We start from the raw sequence: 21,395 nt of genomic DNA, 5'->3' as shown, positions 1-21,395 counted from the left end.
AGAGTTACAAATACCCTTAGGGACTTGGTTAATTGGAATGGTTCAATAGAATATGTGCATTTGTTAGCAAATATCAAGGGGACGCATCAGGTGAAGGAGGTGACAGTTTGCTGCTGAGCTCACACATCATGATCTTTGTGTTTCCTCTCCTTTCCCTTGAGGACAGAAGAGCCTGTGGAAGCCCACAGAGTGTGAAACACCAGCTTTTGAAAGTGGTGCAGCGGGTCTTCCAATATCGCGTTCTGCTCACAGGTCAGTAAAACTAAATCATTCTCAAAGGTATTCAGTGGAAACCCTCCCATGTTGGCCTGTGCTACACATTGATGCCATGACTCTAAATTAGGTCTGGAGCTGCATGGGATTTCCTAGGAACTTCAATCTGCGTAATACAGGATTCAGAGAGCCTGGCACTTCTTCAGCACTGCCATACTAAAAGGTCACTAAAAAGTGTGAAGTCAGATGCTTTTAGCCATTCCTTCCTGGCTTTTCCCTTCCATGAGTTAGGAGAGGCAGAACTTAGGAACCTTACTGCCAGCAAACAGGTTTGATTTTATGTATGTCAAGAGCAATTATCAGAGGCAATTATCAGAGGTAGCAGGGCACAGTAGTCCCCAGCAAGGGGAGGCAGTCTGCACTGTATCCTATATGACATTGGCAAGCACCATGTCCTCTTCCTCCATCAACAAAGCAGTTGTACCCAGTACTGCACCCTGAGCACCATGTACAGTACACCTAAGGCAACCCAATTTCTCCATGGCCTAGGAGGCAGAGATCCAGATTTACACTAACAGTACATTTACAGATCTTACATTTACAGTAAAAACTTCCCTTTATATTCCCTTTACATATACATTTCTCCTACCCAGACTCTCTCCAAGGTGGGTGGTTCTGTTCTCCCCAGTGGCTTATTCTGTGCAAGCCACTGCAAATATAGCAAGGCCAAGGCTGTGAAGAGGGCAGTCTTTTTGGAGCAGGATGCGTGCCCTAAAAAATTGTGAAGTTCAGGTTTGTTACTCATGAACTGGTTATGGAAAGAAATGGTGAAATGTAGCCAATGAATCTCAGTTTTGTCATGTAATTTTGTCAGATTGAAACACAAAAGGAGGGATCCATAGACATAAAGATGGTGAAATGTTTTAGGAGTATGTATATGTGTGGGTGGAGAGGGATGCAAGATGAGTTACGTGTGGGACGGTAAAAAGGAAGCTATAAATCCTGCCCATACTGAACAGCTGATGAATGTACAGCATATTAGAAGAGACTCCTATAAACACAGTAGAACAAAGGGACCATATGAATTTTTATTCACAGCACTATTAGCAGCAGTTTCATCTTGCTCTAGACACTTTGATCAAGGATGCAACTCATTTTTCACAGCTGTTCTTTTCTTTTTTAGTAGCAGCAATACAAATGAACACCGGATGCCAATAGTAGGACTTTTCTCTGTCTGACTTGCTTCCCTCCCTGGGTGTGTCTACATTAAGGGCAACTTTCCAGACGAGTGCAGTGCAGAAATTAGTTGTCTCACATGATACTTACAGTGTTTTAGTGCATGCACACAAACAATGCCTCTGAGGAAATGGACGTGTCACATCCCTGTCAGAAATACCGTCCACAGACTCCATTTTCTCTGGTCCATTTCTGTGCTCCATGAGGCAAATTACAAACATAAAGCACTGTATTTTGTGAGAGAGCTGGAAGAGTCTGAGTGAAGCTCCAGTGGCTGAACGTTCCCTCCATGCTTGAAGCAACTTGAGCTTTTCCTTAGTGCCCAGGTACTGGCACTAACTGGAAAAAATGAAAGTTTTTGTGTGCTCTGGGATAAGGTATGCTGGTTCAAAATGTTCCAGAAAATAGCTACTACTACAGTTCTTCACCTCATGAAACCAAGCCCTTCTTTGGCTGCTAGGACAGGTTGAGTCTGGAACAGTGCAATCCTTCAAATTCTCTAAGTGATGTTAAATAAAAAATAAAAATAAAAAGCAGGTGTTTTTGTGTGTTCATAACTGGTTGTTTCTACCAGATAAGAAGGGTATTCTATCCGGATATTGGTTGCCAGTTACTGTACTACAGCCAAAAGGAGTTGCCCACTCAGTTAAATGTCTGTAACCAAGGACAGAGCTTGCAGCTGTAAAAAGCAATGCTAAATATTGCCTGATAGCACTGCAAAACCCCTTCCTGTCTGCCTGAGTGCAGGCAGACACTTTACTGAATGCATGAGAAAGCCAAGCAGATCTGGGGGTCTTCAGGGAGAGAATAGCACCAGAAAGAGCAACACATACGATAGGACATTCAAGGGAATGGATATCCATGAGCATCAAAATTCCCAGCCCATGGGCCTGTTTCTTGGATGCAGAATTTAGGAGCTTGGATAATCAGAGAGATAAGAAAAAAGTATTTCATGATTAGGCTTTAAAAATGGTGATGCTCATATAGTACAGCCATTAAAGGAATAAAGGCCCAGACAAAAACATACAGATGATTCATCATAGAATCATAGAATCATTAAAGTTGGAAAAGACCTCCAATATCATCTGGTCCAACCATCCCCCTACCATCAATATCACCCACTAAACCAGTCCCTAAGTCAAATAGTCCAAATAAAGCTGACAAGTTAAAGGTCTGTAGATGGTGCAAAAATAATTCCTGTAAATGCAAGTCCTATTTTTTAGAATGTGATGGAGTTCAGAAGTAATCATTGAACTCTGTATGTACAGAACCACTCTCTTTCTTGTGTCTACAGAATTCATGTAATAAATTTTATATTAATAGAGAAAATAGGTCATTGTAGCCAACACCATTCATTCAGATGGGAACCTAGAATTCCTGAGAAGAACAATTATTTGTCAAATGGTGCTACTCAGCAATTCTTTTGGCAGAGAAACCAGGAAATATTATTGTCAGTCTGTTGGTTTATACCTGCCAAAAATTATGAGGTGAGTCCATGTCTGAATCAATGCTCTTGCACTGATTCTCAAAGTAGAATGCAGTTGAAGATGTTTCACTTTGGAAAGAGGCAATATAAACTTAATTATTTGGGAATAAAGTGATACAGGACATTAGGATTTTATGTTTTTAGCTAATCCAACAACAGATTATGTGGATCTGAATTCTAATTATTGGATGTCTGTGTTTGATTGTTTTCTACAGATTACTTGAATAATCTTTGTCCTGATTCTACAGAATATGAAGCCACACAAGGTAAAATGAAATGGGTTAGAACAAAATTTTGCTGCACTAACTCTGCTTCTAAAGAGGTGCAGGATCTGTATTGCAATATATGGAACAGGTTTATTTTCAAGATTTTGTATTTATAAATTAGATGTAAAGTCTACAAGAACTTACTACTAATTTAGATGAATCATTTAGAATCATTTAGAATGCTATTCTTTTTTTCTCAATGAAATATGTGGGCTTCCAATAGTTTTGACATGATTAACTTACAGAAGAAGAAATGATCTTGTATATAAGCATGGTGCTGACGTTGTACTTCTGCCCCAGTCACCTGGAAAATCCTAGTCTCTTTGGCTCCACCTATGCTTGACCTGGTCATCGTAAAGCCAGTTGAGATTGGTCCACCCATTTGTTTGTATATCATTATCCTGGGTATGCCTGATGTTCTCTCAGAACTTTGAAGACATCATGTATCTGTCTTCTGTATTCCTTAAGTCTAAGTAAACTTGTAAGACATTACATAAAAATCTGTTCTGCTCAATCAAGAACAAATCCAGTGTTCAGTTGCTAACACCATCTTTCCCACCACATCAGATAGATTAAAGCACAACTGTCTTACTCCCACTGAAGTCAAAGGGAGGTTTAGCCTGGGCTTGAGTGGGAATAGCTTCCAGGATGAAATAAGAATAGTAGTGTATTAATGAACCAGTGCACCTATTGTCATAGTGAATGTGAATACAAAGCAACTCACAGCAAGAAGGTCTAAGACTGACTAAAGGTCATTCTGTTCTGACCAAGAGTAGTATCTCATGCAAAATTTTGGACCCTTGTCACTGACAATGATTATAGCTATAGCAGTAATTTAAACAGAGCCAGGGCAGACATTCAAGCCCTGTAGCCACATTTGCCTATCTTGTTTGTCCTTAGCACACTTGTCACATTTCTGGCCAGCAACAGCTAGCATGCTCCCAGATTAGACCTGGAAATGGGTAGGATGCCCTGTTCCACAGGAGAAAATGAGATCTGAGATAAGGACCTAAAGTATGTTATGCCATTGCCCTCAAGGCCAGCAAATATGTCCAGGCCCAGGCTTTTTGCCAGTGGAGAAGCCAGATGTTAACTTATGTCACACATGTCAGTCAGAAAGGGATGGCCTGTCCTCTCTCTTGGTAGTAAGGGGAAACAAGCCACCTTGACTGCCATGCTTTTAGATGTTTGACGATGGATTACATGAATCTCTCTCCACCGCAAGCTCCAAATGTCAAAAATATGCAACTAGAAAACATTACAAAAAGATTTTCTGCTTAAAAGGAACCTCATGAGCTCTCTTGGTCAACACAAGCATGATGCAGAGCTTTGCACAACAGGATGACTCTTCTGGGTCCTAAATTTGCTGGGCATTTGCATCCTAGTGGTGCCAAAATATTTAAGGAGCTGCTGCTGCTGGAGGGTTGTTTTTTTTATTAAAGATGTCCTTGTAAACAGAAAGGACTGGGGTTATTTTACTCCTCTCTTATATGATTTGTGGTCTTTGCTTTGCTTCACCCCTCAGCTGCCTTGTTCATTGTTTCTGAAATCACAGACCGAGCCAACGAGAGCATGCTCCAAGGGGTGAGTCCTATCATGATGCACTCTCTCCTAATCAATAGTGTTTTTTTCTGCACATCTGATGAAATGTATCTGTATCTGATAAATTCTGAAACCTCCTCCAGGGTGAAATCTCAAGTTTATATAGGTCTGGCTTAGAGCACTGCAGATATGGAGCAGGTCTATGCCCTTTAGTGCAGCTGTACAAGATGTAAGTCACTGTAGGAAGCAGCACAAAGTTTTTCTTCCTCTTAGGATTTCCAAAATGGCATATGGTGCAATGAAGTGAGAGACGGGAATTTTCATGGTTCTATTACTAGTCCGGGATGGTTTTAGATATGAAATGCTGAAGACATCAAAAATGTGCTGTCAAAGATACATTCTGAGCTCATGTATGTAAGTTTTCTACCATTCTGGAATCCTATTTTACTTCAGAAGAATTGGTCTGGGCTTATAGTCTTGCAAATGTTCAGTCAAATAGACTGTCTAAGACTTTCATAGGTTACAGCTCATATCTAAATTTAGATATAGATATCTAAATAAGTTATATAGTTCACCAAAGAAATTAACAGTTCCAATAAGGTCACTGTGACTTACTAATGCCTCTCACATGACATTAGAGTCCTAATTTACAGGCAAAGATAGCCTGCACATAGCTAGTCTTATGACTATTTGTTTCCAAGGATCTAGGTCTGATCTTTAGGTAAGATGACAAGAGTTTTGCTACTGACATTAGTAATAAGCAGTGTTAGGAAGCATAGAGGCAGCACAGAGATTGCCAGACATGGGATGCAGAAGAATCCAGAGGAATCTAACTTCCAGAGGAATCTAACTTGGTGGACATCCAGATGATATCATAACTAAAGGCAGTGTCTTTCATTTTGTTACACTAGCCACCCACACCTGCAGCTAAATTCTCTCCTGAGGTTGAGGTTAATGTTTGCAGACCTTCAACTTCAGTTGCACAGACCTAGCATCCACCTGAAGTAGTTAGTGAAAAGTACCTACATTTCTGACTCTAACATCCTGTATTGGGATTTTGTTGTGCCTTTGCTAAATTAAAGGTCTCCAGCTTTGCAAACACCCTTTCCTATGGTTAATTACAGTTGGCAGTCAAGTCACTTAATTATTTCATTTACTGAGCAGAGAGAGGGTAGTTAATAATCACGCAGACACCCAAAACACAAATCAAAGGGACAAAGATGAAAAACACATAAGCGTTAATGTGAACAAGGGAAAGAAATGCAATGAAATATCAACCCACCTTAGTAAGAATTTGTTTTCAGGTAGGATTTTAAAGGTGAAAGAATGAATGCACAGGAACTGATAGGGAAAGACATATGCTAGGGGGCCACCATAACCACATACCAGCACTTCTGGCTCAGCGTGTTTCCATTAATGCCTTTGTCTTCTGTATGGGGAATGAAGGCACTGGGTGAGGCAATGAATTCAGACTGTGTGACATGGTAAAAATTTAGTAGGTCAACTTGATGAAGGATGTTCTTTGCAGCAGCTCAGGAGGTAAAAATGAAAGAGTCTCAAAATCCAGCGTGCCCTTCAACTTTTAAAACTGAAGTTTTCATGCTCTGTTCAGAGAAGTAGAAGCATCTGCTTGCAGCAGATGAACCCAAGAGCCAAGAATGTCAACTTTTGCTCACATCTGAACATCCCTGCTGTGCAGGTTTAAAATCCGTGTCTCTGATATGTGTGCCAAGGTCATAAATGCAGCCCATGTGTTCACAGTCTGTTTTAGAGTACCAAGTTCAGTGATGATATCCTCGTGGCCGGAGACAGGGAAAAAATAAAATCTTGTATTATTTATATCAGAAAGAGATAAGTTGTAGTTAAAGCTATGTTTTATTTCCTGAGTAGGGAAACCTGTCTTCATGGATCTGCCTCTTTTCCCTTCTGATAGCTAGAAATTGAGATCAAGGTTCTGAACCTGCTTCTCCTGAAGTCTTTGGCAAAATTACCACAGATCAACATGAAGCCCAACTAGTAGATTTCTTTTCAGATCTACATTATCACTCAATGCAAACTTCAAAAAAGCTTGGACCTACTGATTTGGTTTAAGTCCATTAAGTCCATTTCCACTTTTCTGTTTCAGGCTTCACCCCACACTGTCCTGCTGCATCTAGCTCAGAACACGTTTCCCTTTCACACAGTAACATCAGCCCAGTTGCTGTGTTAATGTGGTTCCGTGACAATCCAAAACCTTCCAAGCCGTCCTTTAAAGACAGCACTTCTTCCCCTGATTGCTATGGAAAAGTTCCAAATACAAGCCATGTGTAAGCAAAGCAGCACACTCTCTGCTTCAGCAAGCAGGCAGCATGAACACCTTTGATAAGTGTAAACTTTTAGCTACTCTTGATCTCTTTGGTAATTTACTCTCAAGTTTATTTAAAGACACTTTAGCTCTCAGTACAAACTATTTTGTCATCAGCCATTATGGTAGGTAGGATGGGGGACAAAAGTTGGCAAGAAATTTTGTGCAGATGAAGTGGTAGTTGCATTACAGCCGAACAAAATGGTGAAGAAGGAAAGGAGAGAGAAAGAAGCATAGCAGAAAAGCAAGATGCATGGAAATGATGTTTTATACAGACTGTTTCCAAGATGTTCGACAATAATGAATAGTTAGTTACTATATAAACACGACACTGTTACCAAGTCAAATGAACACACATAGATTACAGGGTGGATGTGGTCTAACAAGCTTAAATTTAACATAAGAAGAAACGTAATCTTGGTCACTTTACAGATTGACTCTGAAACCATGCACCTTACTGAGCAAAGGATTCAACGGATTTGATTTTCTATCTCCTCAGGGAAAGAAATTTACAATTGTACTTTCCATTAATAAATACATAATTATTTGTACCAATATAACAAATAGTTCATCATAAAACTGAGATCTCAGGACAAGTTTCCACAGTAATCTCAGAGCTTTAAGGGACACCCATATTGGAGCTAAGAAATGCAAGAACTCAGTTCCTATCAGTTCCACATCTTTTTCTGACACCTCAGCTTCTTTAGATTTTATTCAAATACATGGAAGATTTGTATGAATATTTTTTCTGAAGTTGCATGTCTACATAAGTGGTCAAGATCAGATATCCATTGCATATTGCATTGAAGTTATATTGGAGTTATATTACTGGCGAAAATGGTCATGAAAGTTTGAATTCTGTTTTTGCTGTACCATGGTCTTTGATTTAAACCAAATATCCCAATTTTGGATTTCACCTAAATTCTGTTCCCTACTTCTGTTCTAGGCACCTCACAAGCCATGCAGGAATGAAATTTGGTAGTAAGCAAAAGCTGTCAAAGGGGCAAATAGAGATTCTCTGATGTCTATGGCTAAGGAACATATAGCTTCATTTGAAAGTGGTGGTGGTTAGCTTGTAGCTCTTCCATATTTTGAGGGATAGACTTACATTTACTGTGTTGCATTACTGTGCAATGATTATATGCTTTTCATTTTGAAGAACATCACTATATCCTCTGAGTTTTACAGATGCAATAGACTTTATTAATAATTGCTATTAATAATGACTGTGTTGGAAAAAATTCATCACACATTCCACATTGATTTTTACACTTCATTTTATCATATCAATCAGAGCACATCTGCTCTTTTTGAAGCTATGGCCTAGAAGAGATGAAATAAAATTTCCTTTTTTTTCCCATCTGTGTGAATGCTGCAGGTTTTTTGAAGAGGCCTGTTCACGAGAATCAAAATTCAGTATTCTGTTAAATTGGAAATTGTCCTCCTGAATTAATATACCATACATAAAATCCATAACCAGCAATTCTGTTCTTTCTCTCAGATTTTCAAAAATGCAAAGAATTTAAAAATGACTCTAATTACAGAGCAAACTGAACCAGTGTCAATCAATATAGATACATTAATAACTGGCATATACCCAGCTGATCTTCTAAGTAATAATTTAGATTTGACATGTACCTGGAAAGAGGAAGATTTCTGCTGCCATTTATTAACTCATCAAACTACAGTCCAAAAATCTGACAAGAACACTGAATTATTATCTATGTTTTCTGCAGAATATCAAAGATTCATTATTAGCTTTTTTGCTTTGTAATAACACTACAGCATTTTTGCCCCTCGGAATTATTAACCAGGATTTTTCAGATACTTTGTTATATTAGTCTATCTCCACAGCATTTTTATCAAGTAGAAAAATATTATTTGCAATTCATAGATATATAAACAGAGGCATAAGGCATATCATCACCACATAGTACTAAGTATATCTGTAACTCTAGGAGACATTCACTACTTGAACTAAACAGGGTTTGCATTGCTCTCTGAACTTCTACAACTGTTAGAGGCCCTGAGATGCTGAGAATTGTAAATCATTGTTGCTATTAACAGCTGGTGAAATTTCTTTTGGGATACAGAGACCTTTCATAGCACAATGAAATATATTCCTTGCTCATGGAAGTTTGCAGTCCGCTGCTAAGCTGTTTAGAGAAGGATTTCAGTCACCCCACATCTTCAGTACTAAGTGGGTGGAGCTTTGTCTTCATTTTTGAATCATTGCTTGTGAAGGGTATTTGAAAGGAGAATGATCGGAGTTTTTGAGCAAAATGAAGAAAACTATATAAGAGTTTTTTTAGGGAGCCATAAGAAAACTATGTCCTCCTCAGCTTCTTACATTTCCAGATAAATCACAGTCCTTCACGTGTGATGATCATTTGACTTCCTACAGGAAATGAGTCTGATACATCTCTGTCCATTTCCTGGTGAACATGTGTCTATATTGCAAAAGTCAGCATTATTACAGGCACCCCTACCAGAAGTCCTAAGAGAAGCTGTGGTGTGTTTGATCTGCAGCAAACTGAGTTCTCCCCTCACTCTTGTAGAAACCCCACTGAGTACTACGAACACTTACCAGGAGTGTACTCACAAGAAGACACTACTTTTTCTGGATATGAGGTGGGGTTGAGTGTCCTCAGCAAGTTTGCTGACAACACCAACCTGTGAGGGAAGGGATTCCACATAGAGGACCCTGGACAGGCTTGAGAGGTTGGCCTGTATGAACTTATTGAGATTCAAACAAGGGCACGTGCAAGGTCCTGCATCTGGGTTGGGTCAATCCCAAGCACAAATACGGACTGCTTGGAGAATGGATTGAAAGCAGCCCTGAGGAGAAGGACCTGGGGATGTTGGTGGATGAGCTCAACATGAGGCAGCAATGCGCACTTGTAGCCCAGAAAGCCAACCATACCCTGGGCTGCATCAAAAGCAGCATGGCCATCAGGGCAAGGGAGAGGATTCTGTCCCTCTACTCTGCTCTTGTGAGACTCACCAGGAGCACTGCGTTCAGCTCCAGGGCCCCCAGCACAAGAAGAACATGGAGCTATTAGAATGAATCAAAAGGAGGACCACAAAGATGATTAAGATGCTGGAGCACCTCTCCTTTGAAGACAGGCTGAGGAAGTTGGTGTTGTTCAACCTGGAGAAGAGAAGGCTACAGGGAGACCTTACAGTGGCCTTACAGTACCTGAAGGGAGCTGCAGGAAAGCTGGGGATGAGCTCTTTGTCATTTCATGTGGTGATAGGACAAGGGGCAACAGCTTTAAACTAAGAGAGAGTAGACTAAGATTACATATTAGGAAGAAATTCTTTAATCAGTTTCTGAGGCACTGGCATAGGCTGCCCAGAGGAGCTGTGGATGCCCCATCCCTGGAAGTGTCCAAGGCCAGGCTGGCTGGGGCTTTGAGCAACCTGGTGTGGTGGGAGGTGTCCCTGCCCATGGAAGGGGGTTTGGAATTAGATGATCTTTAAGGTCCTTTCCAACCCAAGAGATTCTATGAAGAATGGGGCTCCATTATGGAAGCTGTCAATTTGACAAGTTTTGCAAGGGCTAAAGTACCCTTTAGTTATGGGACCTTTGCAATCTTCTTTTGCAAATTTCAGCTGTCTTATGATCCCTGGTGTTTCCTGTGCTATTAGTTTATATATAGTTTCCATTTTGCTAGCCTATATTATTTCTGAAGTGACCTAAAAAATTCCATTTGTTAGTTTCTGCATTGCAAAAGAGATACTTGATGGCTGAAAGTGCATCAACTGTCAGTTATATTGCATGGTCACAATGCAGCCCTGAGTTACTCGAGGCTTGTAGGTGTTTCAGTGTGTTTGGTATGTGGTTACTGAACCTAATATCATGTTTAACAAGTGCAATATTTCTTCAGAGCAGTAACATACACAGGTATTTCAGGCTTATCTCAAAAAGCAAGCTGAGATAGCTACATTAATTGATAGATGAAATCCAGCCTTGACAGACCATCATGCTGATATGGACATGCTCCTTCTGTTATCTCTGATAGCTTTCTTAATTAGCTGATTCTATAGGCACCACTGATTTGTATCAATCAGGTAGATATATCCTTGATTACATTTTTCAATCTATAGAGTCTAACTAAGCCCAGGGATAGCTTAAGGACAGTCAATGGAGCACAGGTAAAGAAACTATTATCTGCCATAGCAGAAAACAGTTGTCAAGGGCTTCCAGGTGATGAAGGTATATAAAATGTGGTCCTTAGTTTGTAGTTTTTCTTTGTATGTAACTGAGGACTTAGGACACAATGGCTAACTCGGACAAAAGAGACATAACTTTTAGACATATTCTAGTGATTGCTGCTGTGCAGCCCATTCTACTTTCTGGACTAGTTAAAACCACGGCTGAATCCTATGTACAAGCTTGGGTTTTAGCAGCATTAACTACTAAGTGGAAGGAGATTTGAAAAGACTAACAATATTTCACAGATACAGACCCCTCTTCTACCCAATACCATCTTTTTATGAGAGCAGAAGCTTAGTTAGATTAAATTTATTTACCATCTTTATAGATAAATTCATGCCACATGCCAGTGCCCACTGTCTGTGCTCTCAAGTCAAGTAGGCAGTTAGTAGCATCAGAGTTTGATAATGGGCTTCCTGATCTTTGCAAAGTATCAAAAAAGAGATGCAACTGCTTACTAGTTAACTTCCAGATTCCATAGTGCAAAGTCAGTAATCTGTTAGCACAGAATATAAACCTCCAGATAATCCTAGCAATGATCTTCTTGTATCAAATCATGCTTTGGATTATCTATGTCATGCCACTAATGAACAAGCCTTTGGAGCAGATATTATACTTTGTCTCTGTTTCCAGTTTACTGGTTCCAAGAGAAAGAAAGTCAGCAAAGAGACCTAAGTATAAATACTGCATGGAGTAAGCAGGCTCTTTTGAAAGTGAACTGAGGTACAGAGGAAGTGTTAAAGAAGTATCAAAAATGACAGGAGTGTAGAAGGCCAAGCAGATGTGAATGCAGGTGATGAGGTTTCATAAAACCTATGAGGCTGGAAGAAGACTTTGTGCACCTAAATTCCATGAGCTCAATTCTCTCTGAAACCCAGTTCAGTAATATTACTTTAATGCGTTTGAGAAATAAAATGGTGAGGAGGGTTGAGGGAAGGTTTGCCTGCTTTTCTAAAAGCAATCACCATGTGGTCTCCTAAATGTTGTTTCTCTCTCTTAGGAAAACCTGCAGAAGCTGGTACACATTGAGTACAGTGTGAGGGGGCAGAGGGGCCTCCTCCAGCCAGGAAGGGTGAGTACTGCAGGCAGACCTATGCTGATAAGGACATTGTTTCTGGCCAGCTTTATCTCTGCCTCTGTGGATGGCCAGATTTCAGACATCTACAGGTGTTGTTTACTGACCCGCTGTGATAAGAGTTGTAGCACTGGTTTATGTAAAAAGCCATCGCTCTGGTACTGTTCAGGAGCACTGCATGTTGAGAGCCTTGCACTTGCAAAGACAGGCATTAGCATTAGCCGTTTTTACACAGAACGGCCATTTGATTTTTCACACCATCTGTCCTCAGTCACCCCATGTAGTGTGTTTTGGAGGAGCTGCTGTTTTCCTTCTTACATATTCTTGTTGAAAGGTTTGAAGTACGAGCAGAAATTCCTTACAGCCTGGAAAGGCTCAAATTTTTGGGGGTAGGTTAGATCCCTAAATCAGGGGAAATTACCTATTTTCAGTTTTCTATTCTTACCATTCTGCAATTGTTCTTTTCATAGAATCACAGAATCATTAAGGTTGGAAAAGACCTCCAATATCATCTGGTCCAACCATCCCCCTACCACCAATGTCACCCACTAAACCACATCTCTAAGCACCAGGTCCAACCTTTCTTTGAACACCCCCAGGGATGGTGACTCCACCACCTCCCTGGGCAACCCATTCCAATGCCTGACTGCTCTTTCTGAGAAGAAATCTCCTAATTTCCAGCCTAAACTTGCAACTTTTAATGCAAGACATCACTTTTAAGCAGCACATGAACAGAAAGTGGGAAATTATATAGCTGTGTCTTGCCATTCACATCAAATACAAATTTATCCTCCTTTCTTTCAAACCTTTCCAGTTTCCTCAGGCCCAACCTGCCTCTACACTTGAAAAGATTTCTTTCTAGAGTTCTGCAACCCTAAATTCCCCTTCATCCCACTACTGTCCTTAACAAAACTCATGAAGAAATTTTCAAGGCATGCATACTCTTAGTATGTGAATCCTCATCAACCAAACATTGCAGTGATCCTCTTATTTTTTCTCCAACATCAGTATCCTCACTTGTCCTTGCCAAGTAGTGAATTAATAAATTCTGCAAACCTCAGTGCAATTCTAGAGTAGAAAATTACACCAGATCCTGCTCTCCATTAGAAAAGAGTAGATGTCTGTAAATCCACTGCTGCTTTAATTATTTTAGACCTTTTCAAATGTTATTGAAATTAAGTTTGAGTACGTTGTTTTAGCTGGTTACATGTACAGTCCTGTTTACATACATAGTAACAATATGGACAGACAAGGTATTATGCTTGCAAACATACACAGGTTTAGTGTAGGCATAGTATGGATGTGAAAAGGTTTCAGCATTTCTTTTTGGTTTGTCTATTTTTCATAATCAGAGAATGAGTTCTTTTCTGAAGCCCTTTATATGTTACTTTTGAAATCTGTGACAGTCTCCTTGCAGTCCATGGTGCAGACGCAGTGGGCTGAGTACTGCCTGGTGTCTGACACATGGGTTTCCAAGCCATTCAGTACTGATACAAATGCAAGCCATAAAGTCAGGCTAGAAGCAGATGTTGAGGTATCCATCTGTTACTATGCTGATGAAAGCAGTTAAGAGTGCCTCCTTCTACATGAGGAATGTTCTCTTTTCTCAGTAAGTTTCAGAATGCAGTCTCAGGATTACAAGTGTTTTTTGTTTGTTTGTTTTGTTTTTGTTTTTTTCCCTTTAGGTCTTTGTAAAAGAGGGAACACTGATGAAAGTCTCTGGGAAAAACAAGCACCCTCGGCATTTGTTCTTGGTAGGATTTCTTTCACATTTTTACTATCTCTTTCATATCTTCTCCTGTGCTTACACAGCTGTAAACCAGAGAAGAGATTTCAGGGCTGCGAGTCATTTAACTGTAAGCAGTGATGTGGTAAGTGGGTTTCTGTTGCTAAAAAGACACAGAAGACTGTAGCCTCTTTCACACATGTACTCATTGGCCCTGCATATAAGAGTAAGTGCTGTGCAGCCCTCCATTTGTACCACAGCTCCATTCAGCCTTGACTACTAGGCCATAATTCTGCAAAGGAGAGTGCAGGTTTCCAAGGTGCTTGGGAGGAATACTTTCAACAATTAAGCCTCATACTTAAAAATCTACCTCTAAAGCCTTAGGAGGTCTTACCAGAAACAATAGAGAACACTACCGGTAAAGTTTAGGAAAGCTGTCTTTGGGTGAGTTTGGTATCCTTGAAGCTCTATGGCTGGGTTTTAGCTCCTGATGTCCATGTCTTTGTAAATAACCTGATAATTGTGTGCACCACCTGGGTATAGTCCCTCTGAACACACATCTCCAGATCTCTGTTGATTGAAGCAGCAGTTTTCGATGAGGGTTTGCAATTCTTCTAAGATAGTTAAGAAAAATTAACCAGTTATCAGTTACTGGAAGATTTTAAGTATTCACAAATCAAAAGAGATGAAAACCCACCATTTGGGAGATCTGCTGTTAACACCCATGCTTTCTCTTTTACTTTATACACTACATTGGGCTGTATACACTACATTGAGACTCCATGCTCCTGAGCATTGTTCTCAACTTTGCAGGTAGCTTATTGTATAATCACAGTTATTTTTATGCTTTTATCTGTATGAAGGGGAAAATAATATTTGCCTGTCATAGGATTTGTGATGCTTACCTGTTAATGTTTGAAAAATTCTGTATAAGTGTAGAGATTTTAGAATCTCCTTCCTGGAAAAGCAACATAAAGTACTGAGCCTTACTGCTGGAATTAACATCAAAGTACTTGTTTGCAGACTTCATTTTAAAATAAGGGGGTTACATGTCTGGAATACATACTTGCTGTGGCCTCTGTAAGTGCTGACAGCATTTCACCCAGGGATCATTGTGAGAGGTTTATTATAGAAGGTATACATTTTGCCATTAATTCTTATTTTTTTTCTTCTTATTAACATTTTCTACTTGTACACGAGCAGGATGGTGAAAATGTAGGAAACAGAACCAGTGTGGAATGTGGTAATTCCTACATTAACATCTGAAAGGTTTTGCATTATCTCCTAATACTGTGAAGTATCTGTTATGCCACCACCACTCAAGTGTTTAATGGACTATTCGGTCTATGAATACATTAAGATAACTACTGCACAACTCTACCAACATATTCTATCTTTGCATGTAGCACCTTTGCTACATCAGTCTTAAGGCCCCCACCATCCATCACTGCTGACACCTTTTTGTAACAGCTAAGATACGCATGAACATACCCTTCCCTTTGGCAGCACATCTAGCCTAACCCATGTTCTATCTCGATTCAGATGTCCAAGGGAAAGAAAAACAAACACAAACCCTCAAGACTAGAATAACCCTCTAAATATTGTCTCTTAAAATCTACATTTGTTTAACTCCTTCATATTATAAGGACCGTACCTAAATCCTTTGAAGACATGGTAAAATATGGGTAGGAGATGAATTTACCCTGATGTATTTATCAAAAACCATTCACACTGATTGGTTTGTTGTTGTTGTTGTTTTTAATTATATATATATATATATATATTTTATGATGCTTCAGTTGCCACTCCAAACGATTATCAGATGTGAGTACGTACAGGTGTGGTTTGGTTTAGATGAAATAAGTGTTTACCTTATCTATCCAAAACATTTTTACATTAACACCGTTTTTGAAGTTCTTTGTAATGAACTTTGTCTATAGCTGAGTCAAGCCCAAGACCAGGAGAAAATTTCATCAGAAGAGTATACATTGAAGGATAAGTCTGAGAATTTAGTCCGTAAACATCTCAGGAGATGAGCCCATCCAACTAAAGTTGTAGTTAGAATGTACCATAAAAATTGTGTGTGTGCCAAACTCTTCTTTGGCCTTTGCATTCAGGTTGTGCTTTGGTGGTATGCACACTTATGCTCTGAGAATGTAAGAATTGTAGATCTGTGCACAGGTCCTATATGCATGAATGTGTAGCACATGTGTTTAGGGGCTTTTGAGGTGTACACCATGTGTATTACAAGTTTACTTGAGCTGACTGTTTTGTGCAGGCTGATGATATTGTTGAATGTGGTGTTTCCTGGCAGGATGTTTGGTGAGCTTTGCTGGGCGCCTGTTTCCTGAGTCCAGTCTCTGTTTACAAGGATGTTGGGGCCTCTTTGCAGTGCAGTATGGGGCTGCTGATGCTGGCAGGCCCCTGACTGCCCCCCAACCACAGAACTTTGCAACTCAGACACTGTCTCTTATCTCACCCTTCCAAGAATTCCTCTACAAAGACAACTTGTGCTGCAAATGGGGTGTGGGAAGCTGCTATCAAATGGGAGATTGTCTAATGGGCTAGCCAGCAGGGCTGGAGTATAGGGGAGGTTCCTGAGTCAGAGCCTGGAAAATGCAGCCCCACCACATGTTCATGCTGCTCCACTGACACTCAGAGGATGTTTAACACTTAAATCAAACAGCACAGGGTTCACAAGGAACTATCCTTTAAAATATTCAGAAAAAAAACAAACATGGTAGGAGTTTTTAGACACAGAGTGCACTACATACAGGCATTAGCCATTCAGCATGGCATAAGCTTGTTTGGATCATTAAATTTGAACACCATAAATTAGACAATTTGGTCTGACATCTAATTCTACTGGGTTCCCATTACAACAGAGGGAATTATAAAAAGAGGGAGAAAAAAAAAAAAAAAGTAGTAAGAGAAAAAAGAAAAGAGCAGAAATATCCCTCTTTCTCTGTGTTATGTTTTTTGGACTGTGTATGCATGTGGTAGTGTAGAAAAGGAGTATTTGCTCCTGTAGCAATATGTATACAGTTTGGGAATCCCAGCTGTTCCAAAACTTTTTTGGCAAAGACAAAGTGTGTAAAACCCAAAAACTAATGGGAAGTACTTGGGGGTTGTGGCAGTCAAGCTCTTTCGCCACAGATTCCTGAGGGGCTACAAGATCGGATTATATCACATTCCTCACAGGGAACAGTGTGCAGCACGAAGCAGAAGGATGCATGAGCCCCAGGTACTCAAGCTAGTTCTGTGTATACCATTCTTGTAGCCACCGCTCAGGTCTCCAGTGTAGACATGGCAAAGGAAACAGCAGCGAGTGTAAACCCTTTCTTCATGAAAATCTGTGTGCTTTGCCTAGCAAGCTTTGAAATATTTGTCATAATTTCATTGTGACAAGCTGTGGCTGGTGGGATCGCAATTAGAATCACAGCCTACCTTTATATACTGGGCAAAAAAAGCAGAAGGAGGTAAAAAGCCTCTGCTGGGCAATTATAAAACAAAGTCATCACTAATGTTTAATAAAATCTTGGGATATTGATTTGAGCTGCCATGACAATGGTAGGCATCAAGGTTTCTTTCTTAATCAACAGTAATAAAAGGATGAGTTGCTTTGTAAAGAAACACATAACTTTTTAAATAAATAAGTTAAATGGGGTTTTCTGTCCAAGAAACCCAGTAGCACATTACACCAGAATCCTAAAGAACTCTCTTAGGATTTCACTTTCTTGGGCTTAGTGCTCATAATTAGTTACCTTTTCTTGTGGTTTGAAACAAGCCTCAAGTACTGGCACCTACAACTGCTTTACAGTGAGGTTTACATTTGCTCAGGTTTTGCTAGCTTAGCCTCATAGATGCTCAGTGTTCAGCAGGTTGCGATGAGTTTTCTGTTTATGGATAGCTGTAATTAAACTAGGAATCATCACGTGGTCAGTACTGTGCAGGTGTCACTGAGCTGGTTGGACTAATGTTAGCAGGGAAGGTAAATTATGGAGCACTAAGCAAATGGCATAAAAATACAGTGACAAGCCATTTGTCACCCTGTTCTAAGGAAATTCTATTGTTTTGTTGCAAAGGAGTAAATACTCCACTTCAGACTAGATGGAGACTAGAGTCTGAGATGTCCTTTCTGACTTGATAGTATGTTTTAATACCCTCAGTTTAAAAGTGTTATATTAAAAGAGCTTTAAATTCTGCATCAATTATAACTTACTAGAAGGCCACAGAGAACTGAACCCTAGAGTGGTCAGTGAAGGAAAGCTTGGAAGCTTGGGAGTCTTTTTGCTAAAAATAATGGAGAACCAAATCTCTCTCTCTCTCTCTTTTTTTTTTTTTTTCCTCCACTAAGCAATGTATAATAGATGAAAATCAAATAGTTTATTTAATCTTAGGGATGCCTATATAATCCTTTCACTTATCATCCTTTAATTTTAACTGATATAAAATCCTAAACAAAAAGAAACACTATTTGAATCAAAAAATAAAACTTCCTTTTTAAAATGTTAGAATGAAATATTTCATAATTTTCCACAACAATATTGGTTGATCTTACTCATTAAAATCAATTCAATTTTTAAGAGTAAAATTTGAAGTAAGATGCTTTAGAGAAAGTCACTCCAATATATTTTGCCCCACATTAGTGGCAATGTTCATTTTAAAGATGTGCAGCTAATGCACAGAAACTTGATTTGCTTCTTAATGAACTGTTACCCATGAGTTAGCTCGTGACCCTCTAACAAAGGCAACAATTTTGCTGTTAACTTCAAGGTGATAAAGATATATCCCATATCATTTTTCTTTAACCACTATAACTGCTCTGTAAGAAAGCTGAAGTATGATCTATTAAGAAAACATCCATAAGGCTCTACTTCCATTTTTTTCAGACAAGCAAGTGAATGAAAACCTCACAACAACTGTTTTAGGCAGTTGGGCAGTAATAGCAAGACCCTGACAATTCCAGTCCTAAAGGATATGTTATTTTATTGCCAAATTTAAAAAAAAATGACATGTATTCTACATAAATAGGTCATGTTCACAACCTGGATGGACAGGCTGCCAACACAAGACAAGGGGGAATCCTGTGTTCATTTTTCAATGATTCTTTAGTTTTCTCCCTTCTTTTTAGCCTCTCCCTTTATTATAGTTTTCCTTCCAAAATGCAGTATTATTAGCATCCAATTGGCTACATTAAAATGTCCTTGTCACAGAGGAATCCAAGTGAAGCTGGTTTCTGTTTACTTTTTAACTTCTCTTCAGAATTTCTGCATTTAAGACACGTTGTGTCATCACACTATTACCTATGCCTTGCAACTTATGCATATTGGTATTGATGTCAGAGAAAGAAAACAACAGAACATGATCTGCTCGTTCAAGTAAAGCAGAGAATGCAAGCATGTAAGCATTACCTTAGCAATGTTGAGGCCCACTGACACAGTTTTTCCTTCTGGTAGTATGGGAAGGAAAGGCCAGCAAAGACCTGCCAGGTCCAGTTCCACTGTTTCAATTATTTGTTTGCTGGCACAGAGGCAAAAGGCTGCAATAATGTCTATTAAGATAGGCAAACAGAAGAGAAGATCTGATCCTATTCTGTATGAAGCTGTCTGATAAACATGCCAAGAACTGTGAGAACTAAGGAGAAATTTGGGGTGTTGAGTTACAGATGTTTTTTTCCTCATAAAATTAAAAAAAAATGTTTCTAATTCTGCTATCCCATGGTCTCTGCTGTGGCCCTTGGACCCAGCAATGCTGTTGTGTGTCTGGGAGAATTCTGCTAGCAGAGAAGTCTGGTTACTTCTCTCAAATATCCAAACCGTTCCTCCCTGAGTCATTCTTCTAGACCTTGGCAACTTTCCTACCTCCACTTCCTTTTTGCCCTGAAAACAGAAGTCCATGAAGCCCAGCCCTACCCACCACAGCTTCGCTGTCGGGGGGGCAGAGTCAGAGCAGCAGCATCCCAGGCAGTTAGTTGGTATTGCCAGGTAATAAGTACAGCCTGTCTTCCCAACTTGAACACAGCATTGCCCTTAAAACAAGAACCTGTTTTACCCAAGCTGAATAAGAAGGGGGCTGAATATCTACTTACTTAGCCATTAGCAACTTCAAAAATGGGAAGGAATCAAAGTCCTGGATCCAGACTCCCCAGAGCTCTCTGTAAATGCAGGTCTTGACCTAAGCTATGCAGCTTGGGCTTGTCTGTAGCAACAATCCTGACAGTTCATCGAGTTACTGCTTGTTCTGGGTATCCCCCCCACAAGTAATGGTCAGGCCTGCAAACCATATTGCAGATTACTGATTTTGTCTTTCTCTTCATGTAGATGAATGATGTTCTGCTGTACACATATCCCCAGAAGGATGGCAAATACCGACTGAAAAACACATTGGCTGTGTCAGGCATGAAGGTAATGCCTTATCTGTATTATAGGCTGGAATCAAAGTTATACAGTGAGCTGTTAGTACTTTGCTGGTTTATGTCTCATTTCCAGTTCATGGCAAGGGGAGAGAAGGAGTCGACCTGCTATCAGAGGATTCCATTCATTGCCTCTTCCAGGAGATAGAAGGAAAAATAATATAAACATAACATTAACTGTAAGGTTGTGGCTTAGTATGACAGCCTTACTCAGGCTTGCAATGAATAATGCAAGCCAAAATCAGATTTACTATCCGATCATGAAACTGGAGACAGAAAAGATTTATTATCCTATTTGGTCCATTCCCCTCCTCATGTCTCCAGACAATGCACAGTTGTTCCCTACAACACATTAACTAGGGCTTAGGCTACCAGATTTTAAACTCATGCCACTTAGAATTTATATAAGCTTTCATTTGCCTGGTTTTTATGTGACCTTTGACTGTCTTCATCAGAAATGTTATTGGATTCTAAAACTTCATGAGGAAATGGTGTATTGGGTGCTATTACATGCAATGATACAGAGATAATCTCTTGTTCAGTAAGTTCCTTAACTGCAGATTGCAGAAACTGGACACAATTATCCTGTTCTTACGGTCTTTCCCTAAGCATCAGGTGGTACTGGTACCTGTGCAACAGGAGATTTTGGGCTGGAGTGGTTTTTGGCTCTGACCTAGCTGACCATTACATACCTCCCACCAGGAACCTTCCTAACTATTCTATGGCCAATATGCCAAGTTGTATTTTTATGAAAGAAGACTTCAGGTGGCAAGTCAGGAGCTTGGTGCTCTAGGAAACAAGCAAGACGTGAATTACTAATTATGAATTTCAGCAGAATGATACAAGGTGTATTAGGGTTTTATGAAAAGGTGG

General features: G+C 39.7%; 1 protein-coding gene across 1 annotated transcript in view; it reads left to right on the top strand.

Annotated features, from left to right (window-relative positions):
- The window catches only part of FGD5 (FYVE, RhoGEF and PH domain containing 5), a 100,522-nt gene that overhangs the window by 63,406 nt on the left and 15,721 nt on the right, over positions 1-21,395 (top strand). Inside the window, exons 8-13 of the mRNA XM_032193886.1 lie at positions 170-252; positions 3,151-3,201; positions 4,727-4,785; positions 12,307-12,378; positions 14,067-14,135; positions 20,431-20,514. Coding sequence (XP_032049777.1) covers positions 170-252; positions 3,151-3,201; positions 4,727-4,785; positions 12,307-12,378; positions 14,067-14,135; positions 20,431-20,514 — 418 coding nt within the window. The remainder of the gene's footprint in view (positions 1-169; positions 253-3,150; positions 3,202-4,726; positions 4,786-12,306; positions 12,379-14,066; positions 14,136-20,430; positions 20,515-21,395) is intronic.

This window comes from Aythya fuligula, chromosome 10 (assembly GCF_009819795.1).
Source record: "Aythya fuligula isolate bAytFul2 chromosome 10, bAytFul2.pri, whole genome shotgun sequence".
NCBI classification, from domain to species: domain Eukaryota; kingdom Metazoa; phylum Chordata; class Aves; order Anseriformes; family Anatidae; genus Aythya; species Aythya fuligula.
This window is presented reverse-complemented; position numbering and strand designations above follow the sequence as displayed.